This window comes from Xiphophorus couchianus, chromosome 16 (assembly GCF_001444195.1).
Source record: "Xiphophorus couchianus chromosome 16, X_couchianus-1.0, whole genome shotgun sequence".
Lineage (NCBI taxonomy): Eukaryota > Metazoa > Chordata > Actinopteri > Cyprinodontiformes > Poeciliidae > Xiphophorus > Xiphophorus couchianus.
In genome coordinates this window covers 10466654-10482183 of record NC_040243.1, presented here as the reverse complement: position 1 = coordinate 10482183, position 15530 = coordinate 10466654, and the positions used below count along the sequence as shown (strand labels likewise).

Genomic DNA, 15530 nt, shown 5'->3' with positions numbered 1-15530 from the left:
TAAAGCATGAAACTAAACATGAAAGAATGAACCAAGAGACAATAACAGAGTCAATACACAAAATCTGGACAGACTAATTATCACAAATAACCAACAAGAAAAATGAACATATCAAACTTTGTACCTAACCCCAGATACACATGTCTGTCACAAGCTGAGCATCCAAAATGTTATTGTTGCTGTAAACATTTTGCTGAGACATGTAGTCTGTCTCTTTGAATGTTCCTTTTCCCAAGGCTTGTCCACAATTCATGGCTTCTGACTTGATAGTGAGTTTGTGTGATATTCGTCAAAATTGGACACGCTCTAGGCTTTTGGTTTGATGTAACTTTGTTATGCTTATCAGTACAGAAACATCAGTGGACTGGCTGTGTGGTTGAGCTGTCAGTTTTCCTCAGTCTAACTGTTAAATAGGTGGTTTACGCAGGAAACCGCCCTCTTGTGTAGAGAAGGCCTAGCTGGGCCAGGAACTGTTTGCCACTGATGAATACTACACTTTGGTAAATGCTAAGAACTGCCAAAAGACTAAGAAACATTCTGTGCTGGACCACACATTTAAGTTTACATCAGACTTTAGTCTGTTTAGCTAGAGCTAAGCTAGCTAAAAAGTTTATGTTAAAAACATTCTCCATACCAAGCTAAGCTCATTGTCTGAGGTAGACAGCAAAAAGCAAATCTAAGCTGTGGTCATAAAGCAGTAGGTTCTCATGTCACCTTAGAATAGATTTATAAAATGTAAGATAATTCCCTAATGCCATAATCACAGATCAGTTCATTTTATGTGTTTGAATAACGTAAATAACTAGAGCTGCATTTTATTTCAAACAACTGTTCAAGTCTAATAAAGAAACATAAATGTAACAAGAGAACCCCCAATGCAGAATATAACAACAAAATAAATTAATTAATTAAGTGAGCTTAAAAAACTCTTTTCTACATAAAAGCAGGTCACCTGATTTCATGGGTTCTCTTAAGAACTGACTCTAGAGATGGCAATTATATGAAACTACTAGGATTGACAAAAATAAGTGAGTTTCAATGTAATTTGTTTTGAATTTTTAAACATTTCCATTCAGTCTGAAGAAGTCTTCCCTCAAAGAAAGCTATGGAGATGAACACAGATAATATCAGACAGAGGGATATTTCCACCTAGAAGGAGTTCAACCTTACATAATTGGGGAAAAATACAGAGCTCCACAAGCTGATGGCTGCTAGAATATATAGTTAGTGTTTTACCGTCAAACCTGGCCATTTCAGACTGTGCTGGTCCTTTTCACTTGTTTGCTTTTTATGGTTGCTAAATTTTCAGGAAACAAATGCAAGTCACAGAATTCTTGTGAACTTTGCTGCATTTGGACAGACTACAAGTAAGTGCCGCTGACGAAAAAATATTAGTGCAAAAGCTGTTCAAAACAAAAGTAGTTGCTAAAGCACACAATCTAGTCTGAGCAACTCCCTGCTCTGTAACTGATGCTCTCTGTGAGGTTTCCAAACTTCAAGGAATTCAGAAGCTAGTTATTTCTGTGAGGCAAATTTCATCCAGTTAAATTATGATTTATCTGGATTGTAAAATAATCTGAAAAACATTGTGACATTTTGTTTAATAAATGCCAAGCTATATTAAGCGTGACTATGACAGATTTTAAAGCTGTTGTGTTAGAATTTGGGTGGGATTGTCCTATTTTTGGTTGTACTCTAATGTTTTTTTAGCTTTGAAACAAAAAGTTACCTTTCTGATAGGAAGACTGTAGACTTTTGAAAGCCATGTTTATTTAAACAAACATAGCGTTATGCCAGTTTTATTGTTTCAAGTTAAACTGTTTTTATGAGTGCAATAAAAGGGAATGCACAATGAGACGCACAGTTTGTCAACAGCTAAAACAATGAGAGACAGGATTTGAGTTTTTCTAATGAGCTATAAAAGGATAAGAAAAACGAAGACTCAACATGCAACTTTATGAGGTGTGTCAGCCATGCAGAATGCAGAGTGCGCCTCTTTAAAATACTGAACCGACCAACGCCTCTTGCATTTCCAAGACTTTAGCAAGAAAACAAAATACTACAGGACACCCTGTACAGCCCTCCGAACTTCAGCTCAGCCCATATCATTCCGCGGGAATAAGAAAAAAAAGGGGGGGTTGGGGGTGTGGAGAGGAGCAGACCTCCGGTGACGTGCAGGGCCTGCAGGGCGGTGTTCTCAGACTGATTGGGCTGCATGAGACACATCTGGAATAGTAACTGCAGAGAGAGAGAGGCGAGAGGAGCAGACGCGCTGCGATTCTTTCCCAACTCTTCACTTCTCTTCTACACGCCCTTTTTTCACTGAAAACGTCTGCTCTACCTTTTGTAAGTTGGATTTAAGTTTTGGAACTTTTTTTTACAGTCACTAAATGTATGTTATGTTTTTTTTTTATTTCTCTTTGGTGTATGTGTAGCCTATGCGTATTTATATGTTCATAAAGAAACATTTATATCACTTCATCAGGCTTCCTTGGACTTCAGAACCGCTTTGGATTTACTGTAATGATACAGAAATGATGTCGTCTGCTCAAATCTCCGTGGTTTACGTGTCTCGCCTGTCGTAGTTTTGACTTTTCATTCTTGAGAAAACAAAACAGAGAGGAACGAAGTTTACACATGGCGGCGGCGCTTACTGGAATATTTTCCCTCGCATGTGGGCTGAGTTTGACTGCTCGTAAAACAGACTGTCGATAAAAACCTTTTAAGCAGAGCTTTCTCATAAAGTTATTTTTGCTAGAAGGAACTATGAAAACATTGTTTATAAGACTGAGTAATTAAGTAATTTTCACATTTAAATAATTATGTGACTCAGCGTCTTGAATTGACATAAAGTGTTTTTAGATTCGTTTTATCTTGGTATACTTTATTCATTAAGGAAAAAAATACTTTTAAAAAGTGTCTTTTTTTTCTCTTTTTCCTTTCAATGTAATGGGACACTTTCACATTGAGGTAAACATTGCGGTTAATCCAGAAGTGAGGAAATGCCTCCCCCTGGTGTAGAAATGAGTAAATCCTTGTGCTGAGCTGCTGAATGAATCGATGTTTATCTTACCTCTGTTTCTTATGCTTCTCCAGATCTGTATCCAATATGCTGTGCATTCTTTTGGGAGTGCTTGCTTTGCACCTCCTCGTTTTCATTCTCCTCATTGTGTCTACAGCATCCAGTGTAAGCAAAGTATTCTATTTAAGGCCGCAGCTGTTTTATAGTCTGACAATTTGGTGTTGTAGTTTTTTGAAACAAGAATGACATGTTTGTGCTTATGACTGCTTGTCTTTTTTTGTTTGTTTTTTTTGTTCTTTTTTAGCAATGGACTGTAGAAGCACGAGGACACACCGATCTTTGGTATAACTGCCACTCAGATACTCAAGGCTACCACTGTTCACAGGCCAGCAATGAAGGTTTGTGCACATTCCAGAATAACAAACCTTTTTTTGTTGTTGTTGTTGTTGTTGTTATAGATTATGAAGATTGAAAATTATTCTTGCTCCTTTTTCTTAGATTGGATCCAGGCTGTTCAAGCCCTCATGATCCTGGCTGTAGTCTTCTGCTTCGTCTCCCTGTTAGCTTTCGCTTATCAGCTGTTCAGACTGTTTAAGGGCGGACGCTTCTTCTTCACCTCCATCTTCCAGATCTTGGCGAGTGAGTATGACTTTATTACTGAGAGGGGTTACACCCTGAAAGGAAGTAGTCTGAGCTATGACATCATCTGCAACCCTCCTGATCTTTCTCTCTCTCATTTTGAAAAAATAAAATCTTCCACAGGTGTGTTTGTGATGTGCGCAGCGATTATCTACACCGTGATGAGACCGGATAGTGACAAAGACTATGGCTACTCTTACGTGCTGGCCTGGGTGGCGTTCCCTCTGAGTCTCATCAGTGGCCTCATTTATCTCATACTGAGGAAGAAGGATTGAGAGCAGAGAAAGCTGGGGGAGAAAAGAGAGTTTGGAAACTCGTCATCACAACATCGCACTGTGCCTACTGCACTCACAGACAATGAACTGACATCCAAGCAATACAGTTTTCCTATCACATGTCGAAAGTATCACAGCAATCTGTTTTGTGGATTCCAACAACTGTTTTGGTGACAATCAATTTCCCAACATCCCAAAATAATCCACCGAGTGTGAAACGTTGAATAATCCTACCTTCCTTCAGTGTGAAGATGTAAATAGTGTCTGTGGTTTTTAGACATATTTATAACATTTTTTACATATTTTTTGTACATAGTGTTGTCGAGTTAACATTGTCATTTTCATTGATAGTGTGTCTCTTCCAAATCATGCAGCTGTACCAAAGAGATGTCGCTTCAGCTTCCAGTGTATCAAGCTCTGTCTTTTTTATTGTCTTATCTCCACTTAATGCCAAATGCTTTTAACATTGTGCCTTACTACCCTACTACAATATGTGTGTATGTATGAAAGGGGAAAAAAAATGAAAAAAGTGTTAATAAAATCTTGCAAGTTTTTTTTTGTTTTTTAATTTGACATTTTACTTGATATTCCAAATAAAAATGTTTTAAATTTTGTTACATTAAAAATGGTGCTTTCTTTACTTACTATTTTTGACCCATGTATTCTTATTTGTGCTGCACTGTGTTTTTGCTTGTAATTTCTTTTGCCTAGCTAAACTGTAATTTCTCTTTTTTTTTTGTATTTTTAATAACGTTTGAAATAAATGTTGCTCCTCAGTAAAGACTTAAGTTATTTCAGGTATGCTCAGAAGTTTACATCAATTCACTGTGGGCATGAATGTCATATGATAGGGAGTCGTCACCTGCATGTGTTCACTTGGCACCCCTGCTTCCTCCTGAGAACACTGAGCCCATTGAAGTGGGGTACAAATTACCCTCTAACCTCTTCTTTTAGCTAAAGCTAAACTAATAGCTACCATTAGTTATGCCAAACTCATCTGAGAAATTTGAACAAGTTTTTAGAAACTTTATTTAATATAGTTTCTGTTCATTTCATTCACAGAGCAACTTATACATACTGTGCAAATAATAAATATCATCTCAAAAGGAAATGGACTACTTCTGCAGTGTCACCAGTTGTGCATCACTATGATCTGTGAAAACTTTTTTTTAAAGGAGTAAAGATAAGGCCTTTTAGGTTATATAACATGACAAGCATAGTGATTAGGTCATCATAATGTGGGACAGCATCGCTGTTAGAGATATTAGTGTGTTGCATAAAGGAAACAAATCTGATGAAGGAGGACAATTAACAACATTGGTTGACTTCACGTCAAATCTCTAACTAGATCTTTCAAATTTGAACATCAGTGTTTCTGCTGGTGAACCATAAAACAATTAGGAATGTCTGAAACAGATTGGCATCAAGTTGGATTAGTCTTCCCCAAGCTCTGACTTTGAAATAATTTCAAATTCAATTACTTACTATTAAAAACACATGGCTAGAGAAAGGACAGTTGTAGATGTGATTATGTGTCCACATCTGAGCTTTTTTAAAAAAAATCTGCTTAGCTGAGGGAAAATCCACAGACTTCAAATATTTGAACTAACTAAAGTTTTTTTAATTTTTTTTTTTAAATTGAAGTTATGCAACTAATCAAATCTGGAAAAATAATGACATACATAATGCAATTTGACAATAACTTGTCAAATTATATCAATTTGTGGAGGTTTTGGATCAAAATGAATCAGTTACATGTGAAATTTATCAATGATTGGTATTTTGGTGATGACATAATGAAAAAATTGCCATGAAGCGGCACTTCAATTAAAAGCTACATTTTAACATGTGATGCACACTATGACATACTGTTAGAACAACTAGAACAGAAAACAATCTTACAATATTACTTTTTTTTCATTGTTCAAAAACTGTTTACATCCAAACGATGTAAACAATGATGTAACAGACAAGACAAGACTCAAACTTTGAATTTGCCAACAGCGCCCCCTGGCGACAGACATACAGTCAACATGCTCATCAAATGCAGATCCAACTTGAAATTAAATGTGAAAACATAATTTCAGCAAAATAACATCAATCAATGAAGAAATATAAATATGATTCACATAACTGCAAACAAGGTATTTTGATGTATTTGGACCTCTGGTTGGTTCACAGATGTCCAAACCTTATCTTTAAAAGCTCAGATTTTTATGACATAGTTCTAAATTTACATATTCAACATTTGAAAACTTTTAATAGCATACCTCGTATTTATTGCGACCTGTCTCTACTGTTAGTGTAAAATCACTTAATGCTGCCTTTCCCCAAACCTCAGTGATGACTAGTAGATTCATTCACAAACAGAAGAATTTGCTGTATAATGCACACATGCACACATATAATGCACAATCTCCTATAAATTAAATTTGCCAATTTAAAAATACATAGTAAAGGAGTCATAAACCAGTTTATTAATGTGGACGTAACTCCGTTTTCTGAAGAAAGCCTGTATTTCCACTAGATGGTGCCTACAACACATATTTGCAGACATTACAGCTTCTTTAATTAAAAAAAAATTTTACAACCATTTGGTATAAGTATTTGACATGTTATACAACATGGAGCACAGGAACTAAACCAACAATTATGTAATGTGGTTGTTGCATCTGACCATACAATGAAAACAAATTTCAAAATAAAACAAAAACCCCACCTCAAATCTAAGAAAATCCTTAAAATCACCACAAAGAAAGTAAACAAAGTAAAGAAATCATTATGGACTTATACTGTAACTCGCAATTCTGGGTAGATTCAAAGCTGATCCTCTCATGCTAACAGAAGGTGGCGCCACAAAATGCTGAGATATTTGGCTTCTAAATAAGTCTATGGGAGGTTCATTAAATATGATTAGAGTTTTATGGATGTCAGTTTTCAATGTTCAAATGTTCTACTGGCTAAAATGAGAATAAAATGACAACAACAAAAAAAATCTAACAATAGTAAGAGTTTGTTTCTTTCTAATTAGCTACGATACGACGCTGGCTCCGCCCCCAGGCGGAAGTAGAGTAAACCTCCAACAGTGTTAGCGGCAAACAATGGCGAAATCAGCGATAAAGACCACGTCCGAGGAAGAATGAGGGGCACAAAGTCTGTTGGATGTGAGTGTGAACGCTGTGTTGGACGTATTTTGCACGTACGAAACGGGTGAGTAAAGACTTCAATAATATTGGCTTGTGAAAATCTGCCTTCTGGAAATGCTTAAAAATAAACAGTTGCATAAAAAGCTTAAATGCAACTTCACTGCAGCACATGGTTTCATGCTACCATAGAGCTACCATTGGAATTTACGCACAAATAAAGCAAAACTGCCTTCACTTATGGATGTATAACAGGTGGCACCACAATTTGTCGACCTTCCTTATGGCCTGAGCTTCCATAGAAGGGAAGCTAGCAGGTTTACAGCCAATTTCCTGTTTGTGTGACCAGGTGTGTGTTGGGCCCATGCTTTCCATTGTTTGGAACCATGGTAGGTTTGGAGGAAAACTGTTTTAAATTCATTGTTTTTATAATTTAGCATGTGCTGATATTATTATTTTTTTGATAAATATACAAAGCAACGCTATTAGTGATGTTCCGAATAGTAGTGGCATTGCCTGGCTGTGTGACTGTTCGACGCTGCAGGTAGGCTTTATAGATTTGTGTTTTAATCGGATTGCATTGTATGTTTTTGTTTTTTTACTGTCAGGTAGGGCTACACCAGATCCCCGTCAGGTAGGGCTACACCAGATCCTTTGGATTTGATTTTCAGTGTTGGCTTATGCGACCCAGGTATGCAGTGTTTTTCATAGATTGATTATATTAAAGTGTTTTATATAAGCATTTAGTAAGTTTTGTATTTTGTTTTTAGTTTTATTACTTCCTTCTGTCCTTTTAGAGTTTGCTTTTTATTTTTGTTACTCTGCCCAGCTTCTGGATTGTTTGTTTTCTCCTTGGTATATGTGAGGGTGGACTAACCATTAATTTTTTGTATTTGTATATAGGCGTAACTTCCTGAAGGACTGGTGTGGACATGTCCCCACCAACTCTGGCATGACGGGGACAGTCCCCACCAATATTTCCTGCACTTTTTTCTTTATCTGCCTTTATTTATGTAGCTTGGAATGTTCTGTTTGTTGTGTGTACGTACTTTTTTGTGTGGGAAATGTTGTTGTGGGGTTTTTTTTTAGTGTTGATTCCTGATGCACTTGAATGTAATCTCTGCGCTCCCGGGGTTGCTGTTTAGTGGTTGCCATGGCCACGAATGGTACAACATTGAGCTGACAGACTGAGAAAAAAAATAATACAATCACCCGTTTTTCTAAATTTTTCCAGGACAAATTGCATCATTTGTTTGTAGATCGTGGCAATATTCAGAGCAATCATCAAATAGGATGAAATATTTCATAAAGTATAAAGAAGCCAAAGTTTGTTAAATTTTAAATCATGGCTCCTATTAAGTAAATTTAAATTATGGGCCATTATAAAGAGAAATTCGCTTTATTCTCTCTTGTTTCTAGGACTGACAGAAACCAAACTGTAGATTTATTAGCAGAGAGAATATATATTTTGCATATCCAAACATCAGCATCTCGGCTATAAGCCATATTTTACAGAATCCACTAATATCAATGGTCAATTTATTCATCACCTCTCCAACCAGACCCAAAAAAGGTTTTGTGTCTTTATTATTTTCTAGATTAAATCATATCTTATCTGCTATGTGCAAGTCAGCAGGACAAAAGGTTTTGTCAACTAACTGAGGGATGGCAGTGGAATCAGAATCACATAATTGAAAAAATACAAAGTTTTTACTGACAAGGATTCATTTGGTTTACACAAAAGTTACTTATTCTGCTTTTGAAATGTTTAACATTTTTATTGTTACAGAATCTCATGATGTTGATGTTTTTAGCACTTGATGAAATCAGACAATAAAAGGCAACTATGTGATAATTCTTCACAAAAAATATTACTGAGTTGTGAAACTGTTTTCAACTGTAAGCAAGCATTCAGCAAATACAGACTGATTCCATAAATTATAATATGACTGCAAAGTTCCTTTGTCAGCAGCTCCATCACCAAGTGAAAGACATTATATAGATTAATAAGAATACGTATGTTTTAACATATTTATATTTTGTAGTATGTTTAATACCTCCTAAAAGATTATTTTCGAAGTACTATTAATCTGACAAGCCTGATCAGGACGTATATCCGAATGTACTGAATAAGACCGTCTGGCATCCACATGTAAGTTTCTTTATTCTTAACACTGGAAAATAAAAAACCTTTCAGTAACTGTGGGTGCATCAGCGCCCTAAATCCATCCCCCTCTACTCCTCTTCGTCCCCACCAACTTGCAACACAAAGTTATACCCTTTTATTTATATGTCCTTGTCTCGTTTTTGGGTCACTTCCCAGAATATCAGCCCGTCGTGTGATTAATATTAAATCTTAATAATATAAGCACTATGCATTTATAAGTAGAGGGAAATCAAGCTGTTTTCAATAAAATAATATTTAATGGAAGAACAAAACGGGGAGAATGTGGCCCCTTATTAGATAATTTTGCATTATATGAGTTGCATCAAAGCGTTCAGTGTATAGCCTATAATATATAAATTTGAGAACCTTCGGCATGACTTGAGGTTCAGAGATGTTCATTTGGATGAGCTGAAGATATGTTACTTTTTGTAAAATTTTCACTGTTTAAATGTACAAACATATTCCAAATAATCAACATAGGTCTGCAAATTAAGTTCTCGAGGGCCGCCATCCTGCAGTTTTTGGTTGCATCCATGCTCCATCACATCTGAATTGAAAAATCGAATAACCTCCATGGCATGTCATTAACTTTTTATTTGATTCAGGAGTATTGGAGCAGCATTCATCCAAAAGTTGCAGGACAATACAGGATCACATTTTTCAGATCATTAGTTGTCGAAAATGTTACTATATGAATTCTCTGTGTTGAAATGTAGCATTAGCTATATATTTTCTGTATAGTATTGAGGTTAGGGGTTGAATGTGGAAAGTGGAGGGAGTGTGAATACTTTTTCAAGGCACTGGCTGTTACATTGCACAGCTACAAGCTGAGGCAGCTGAACGTGGACCACCAGATTAACATTGCTTCCACTGCTTGATGGTTAAAGAGGTTCTCTCTTGAATTTATCAGAGCTGACAAAAAGAGCGAAGCCAGCTAATGTTGGTTTGGTAAAAGTCCCTGGGCTCACAGATAACATATTGAGGATGTCAAGAAAGCTCTGGAGGCCGATAATGGCCTCCCTGCTCCATTTGAAATGTAGTTAACCTTAAGGGTTATTTATCACTGTGTGGGTCGCAGAGGGGCACTTAGTATTTACTGCAGGACATGGAGGATAGAGGAAAGGAAATTGGGAGAAAGACACCCTTATCACCATCCTCTGGGTGTTGTGATGGCTATATACACATACATCAGCGCTGTTTTACTACTTGATAAAGGCCAGCATTTTTCAGCCACATGGCTGACTCTCCTTAGAGTAAGATTGTTAAACAGCAGCTACTGACATTTATCTATTGGCTGCCAAGTGTTTTCTTGGTATCCCAGGAATCATTTGTGTCTACACATGGGAATTTTTTTCAGGAAGGCAAGGATGGCTGAGAAGTAGGACTCACAATGAGGTGAGAGAGTAGATGAGTCTCTGAATGGGACATGAGGAACTTCTAAAGGAGCTCCAGCTCACCCTTTTCTTTTTTCTCTTTAGATTTGCTGTCTTTTGGGGGGGGATGTTTGCCTCCTTGAACAAATCCAAGTGCCTTCAGATGTAGCTAAACGATTGAGCAAATGGGCAGGCCCTGCTTATTCAAAGCTGATTTCATCACGCCTATAAATCTCAGAGAAATCAAAGCCCATGTTATGCCCTCCTCTCTTCTCACCTTTTGTCTTGCTAATACACATTAGAGTGCGGCTGACTGCCCACTTTGACTGCAGCCGGCACAGTCTGGGTGAAGCTGCAGATGTGTACCTTTGGCCTAAGAACCCTGCCATTACATCCTGTCACTGGACCCTCATCATTCACAGAAGGCTTTATTCAGAATTCACTGCCATATGGAGACATGAGCATATATAAAAGCTGACAAAGTTTTTTTTTTTCTTTTTAAATTCTCAAACCTAAACTGCCAAAACTAATTGCATTGACATACACTCAAATGTGCAGAGCTTACCTCATGTCACTTGTCATTCATAATCAGATGTCAAATCAAACACAGCCAAAGGAAATAAAGCTTGCTTTACATGGGCTGTGACATTTGAGAGTAAAGGTAAGAAATCTGTGCTACATTGTGCAGTCAGTCATCTCAACTGGAGTAAAAGTTGATTCAATGCATTGTTTCTGACACTTGAGACTTAATTAAAATAGGATGATGTTAATTTGGCACCTGAGGCAACATCCCACCTATCATAATGACTGAGTGGAAAAATAGTAAATGGAAATCAATTGTGAAATTACATTCTCGCACAATTAAATGAAATATTATAATTTGTACTATTTCAAATAGGTCTGCCATGTTGATGGTTATTTGGACATATTATATGAATGCTCTGTGTATTACCGCCACTCAGAGGTAGATCGTTGGGTCTTTTAAATTTTTTTTATTGGTCTTTTCAACTTATATTTTTAGTTAGTAAATATTTGAATTTAAGAGAGTAATACTGACATTGTACTTTTCTATTGATTGATGCTTGACATTTGTAGCTTCTAATATGTAAATTGCAAAAGCATTCTTACATGGGTTTAGTCATTATGTTGTAATACCGTAGCAGCAAATTTAAAATACCTGGTTGTTATAAATCAGAACAATCACTTAAAAATTGGACAAGTACAAAAAAAATCTTGCCAGCTATTGGCTCTGAATTAGAATAACCTTATTTATGTACTCATTTATTTATTTATTTCAGATTGGATATACAGCATAGAAAAATATTTATTTGTCATCTCCTGTCTGAAATAAATTAGTACAAATATAAATAATTTCATCCTAATTCAGAGCTGGAGCCTAGCAGCTCTTTCCAAATTTCAGAAAACAAGTTAGAGACAAATGTTACTTGTGTAATTATAAACCCATAAGTCTGACATGTTGGTTTCAGATCAGAGTCGACCTCCTCTAAATTAAAGAGCAATGTGACAGTGAAAAGATGCTCCAATTTAGGAATACTGGAGCAGTGGTTGCACTGCTGCACATCCGTTTATGTGCTTCAGATGCTCTTCCCACACTCAAGTTGGAAATGAAAATATGGGGATAATTTAAGATGAGCCTGTGAGTGTGCACATGTAAGGATAATTAGACAGATAAAGTGGTAAGAAAATTATTTGAAACCATGGTTCAGCTGAGCCATGCATGTCCTAGGACATGCATGTTCAGATGAGAATGAGGATCTCAAAGTAAAGATGTTGAGTGGATTTATTGGCTTTGTCCATTAAAATGTTTTTTTCTGTGACATAAATCCTTCAGTCAGTACCAAGCGACTGGATTGCAGATTCATAAGAAACAAAAGGACGCAATTAAGCTTTACATGAAATGATCAATTCTCTAGATTTTATCCGTCAGTCACTTCAGTCAACCAAAGTAAACCATGTCGCATTTAATTCTGGCTATGCTCTAAACCTGAAGTTTTTTTTGTTTGTTTTTTTTGCAGCCTCTCTTTGTGGCTTCTTGGGGTGATTCCATGTGATGGGTTATAAGATAAACAATGAACACATTCTAAATCCATCTATCACTGAACAGACATAGGCTTGTTATCTGGTGGGAGATCAAATGAGAAACGGCAGTCATGGTTTAATTGGGTGGGTCAAACTGAAGTAGCTGTGTTATTTCAACCTCAGTGACCCCAGCTGATGGCCCTGAACTTCCACAGTGGAGAGACTACGGGTAACCCATGCGAGCTGAGCTAAAGGTGTTTGGAGTGGGTGTCTTTGTTTGCGTTCACAAGACGAGCGCTCCTTTGTTGATGGTGACTGATGACCAGAGACCTGGTGGTTGTGAAGTATGGTGCAAGGAAAGCTAGAATTACACCTTTAGCAAACACTCCATAGCTCAAAGTTCACAAAAAAGGTGGATGGATCGAGGTCTACTTCAGCAACAAGCTTTTCAAACTGATGCTGACGCAGATAAAGTCTATGCTAGAGAGCATTTCTCATTTCCCCAAGCTTTTGACTGCATTTCCAGGTCTTGGTCTTGTGAGTAAAATCCTGCCTGTGACCCTTGTCTCAGCTTAGATTTTTCAAGGTATTCCTTATTGTCTCTATCCGCCCCAGTATGCATGTAAACTATTTTTTTTGTCTTATTAAAAAATAAGCCTGCTGTTGATATGGCATAGCTATATCAACAATGGACTTGTCCACTACTGTCAGGGAAGACCGTCTTTTGAACAAAAGCATTTATAGTGTACTTCAGTCAGCTTTGTTTAATTTAGATTTTTGACAATGATGGTACAACTGGTTTCTATTTTCTAAAAGAGTGCTAAATAATTTTAAAAATCAAATATTCAAATACATATGAGGAAAAAAAGTGCATTAAGAGTAGTAAAGAGTGTTGATGTTAAAGAGAATGGACAATGTAAGCAGCATGAAATCCAGGAAATCCTTTTAAAACTGCTGGCAAACTTTGTAAACACTCAGCAGTCCTGGTCATAAGAAGTCAGTCTAAATATTGTTGTTCTGTAGTTAACCCTGTCAGCAAAGATGTTTAGGAACCAACACACAAAGACAGAAAGAAATGGCTCAACAAGTGTGGACACCCTCGGTTCACATTTAGTGGATTAATAGGGTCCCCTTCATGTCTGTGTAGTGCAAATGTTGACAGTGAACCGTCTAATGACCTGGTGCATGTCGTGTCTCTCCTCTGTCATTTTGCTTGCAGTCTAAAGAGTTCAAACAGCTGCTCCATGTTAGCTTAGTTGGAGAGTGAAGAAATTCAGACATGAATCTACTGAGACCATGTTGTAGGCAAAGCTTTTGAAATTTGTTTTCCAGAATCCTATCTGCCTTAATGTGTATATGAACACTTCTCGGTGGATTAGAATATCATTAAAAGTTCATGGATTTCAGAAATTTAAGAAAGGAAACTCATGTATTACATAAATTCATTACACACAGAATTATTACATACATCTGCTGTATTTGCTGATTATAGCTTGAATTCGTAGTCATAACAATTCATCTGAAAATTAGATTTTTGCAGACTGCTTAAACATGAATGTGCAAATGCAAAATGTACTGGAAGACATTGTGGACCACTGGTCAACACTTCCGTATTTTTTTCTTTTTAGCTTTCAGAAGATGATTCTGACATTGTCCCTGAAATGGCCTAACACAAGCAATGTGAAAGTTGTAACCTATGTCCTAGATAACTTTGTCTGGGCCTCTTGAAGCACAGACCCTGTAGTCCAAAACTGCTTCTCTGTTAAATTAAGGGTGCAGTTCTCTTTTGCTTTTGAATCTTTTCTACGATAGCTTTTCCTTCCACTCAACTTTTTATTCATATTCTGCAAACACCTAGCTTATTTAACAATGACCTTTTGTGGTTTACCCTATTCGTGGAGAGTGTCAGTGAATGCATATCTACTAGCACATTTTAATTTAATGTCAACACCTTATTTCTCCAACAGAACAGTATAATATTTTGAATAAAATTTGCAAACGTGTCTTTTAAAAAAAAAAAAAAAAAATTCCATAGATGTGAAATTGTTACAAGTTTGTGCAAGCTGAAGCACATATTTCATAAAGTCTATAAAAACTTCTCACTCTTTCTCTCAGAATGTTGATTGTAATCTGGCTTTTAAAGAAATGCAAATCCAAACGTCATGTAATTTCAAATGTAATGTATTTTTTTTAATTGAACCCAAAATTGTTATTTCTTTGGTTGATCTGATTTCATAATTTGAAATATTATCTACCTAATTGACCTTTATTTACGAGGTAAACGTTAGACTTTCATTACTGTTAACTTGGCTGTGTCTGAGAGATTCAGTTTTCATTCACACCTTTTATTTCTCCCTTAATTTTAAGACTATATTTGGATTCAGATATATTTTTTTACTTTATAGATTTTGCTTATGGAAATTGAATATTTGTCATGTTGGACCCAACAAAGGCTAGGTAATCCTAGTATGCAGCTTTCACCTAAAGGAGGAAGACATGGAGAAACCATAAACTTCTTAAATGATTGACGGAGCCATCTGTTTTTTGACACACAACAGAATGGCGTTATAATGTGAATACAGCAATGTTTATAGAGTACAAGCTCCAAAACACCCCTGGCTATATAAAGCATAAGGAGTACACACTATGTAAACATGAATAAGCTTTAATCTATTCCATTTTAGCTCAAGCCATATCTTAAAAGTTATTGTCCAACTGGACGGTGAACCTCAGCCCCACTCTCAGTCTTCCTCCCTGGGTCTTTCACTCTGCTGGTTTTCCTTTATTGTCCCTGATGAAACAAAATCCTCCTCACAGCTTGATCCTGCCAGCACTATGTTTCACTGAAGAGGTGCATTTACAAAGTTAAGC

The 15530-nt window shown here is 36.5% G+C and overlaps 1 protein-coding gene across 1 annotated transcript; it reads left to right on the top strand.

Moving 5' to 3' along the window:
• Positions 1-2207: 2207 nt before the first annotated feature.
• LOC114160293 (peripheral myelin protein 22-like) lies at positions 2208-4583 on the top strand. The gene is made up of 5 exons (XM_028042830.1): positions 2208-2346; positions 3097-3187; positions 3327-3420; positions 3521-3661; positions 3785-4583. Exons 2-5 carry the CDS (start codon positions 3110-3112, stop codon positions 3934-3936), a joined length of 465 nt encoding a protein of 154 aa, XP_027898631.1. The 5' UTR covers positions 2208-2346; positions 3097-3109; the 3' UTR covers positions 3937-4583.
• The last annotated feature ends 10947 nt before the right edge of the window (positions 4584-15530 follow it).

Coding starts and splice junctions, on each gene's coding strand:
- LOC114160293 (XM_028042830.1), top strand. CDS start 3,110: ATGCTGTGCATTCTTTTGGGAGTGCTTGCTTTGCACCTCCTCGTTTTC. Junction 3,421..3,520: donor TTCACAGGCCAGCAATGAAG/GTTTGTGCACAT, acceptor CCTTTTTCTTAG/ATTGGATCCAGGCTGTTCAA. Junction 3,662..3,784: donor CATCTTCCAGATCTTGGCGA/GTGAGTATGACT, acceptor AATCTTCCACAG/GTGTGTTTGTGATGTGCGCA.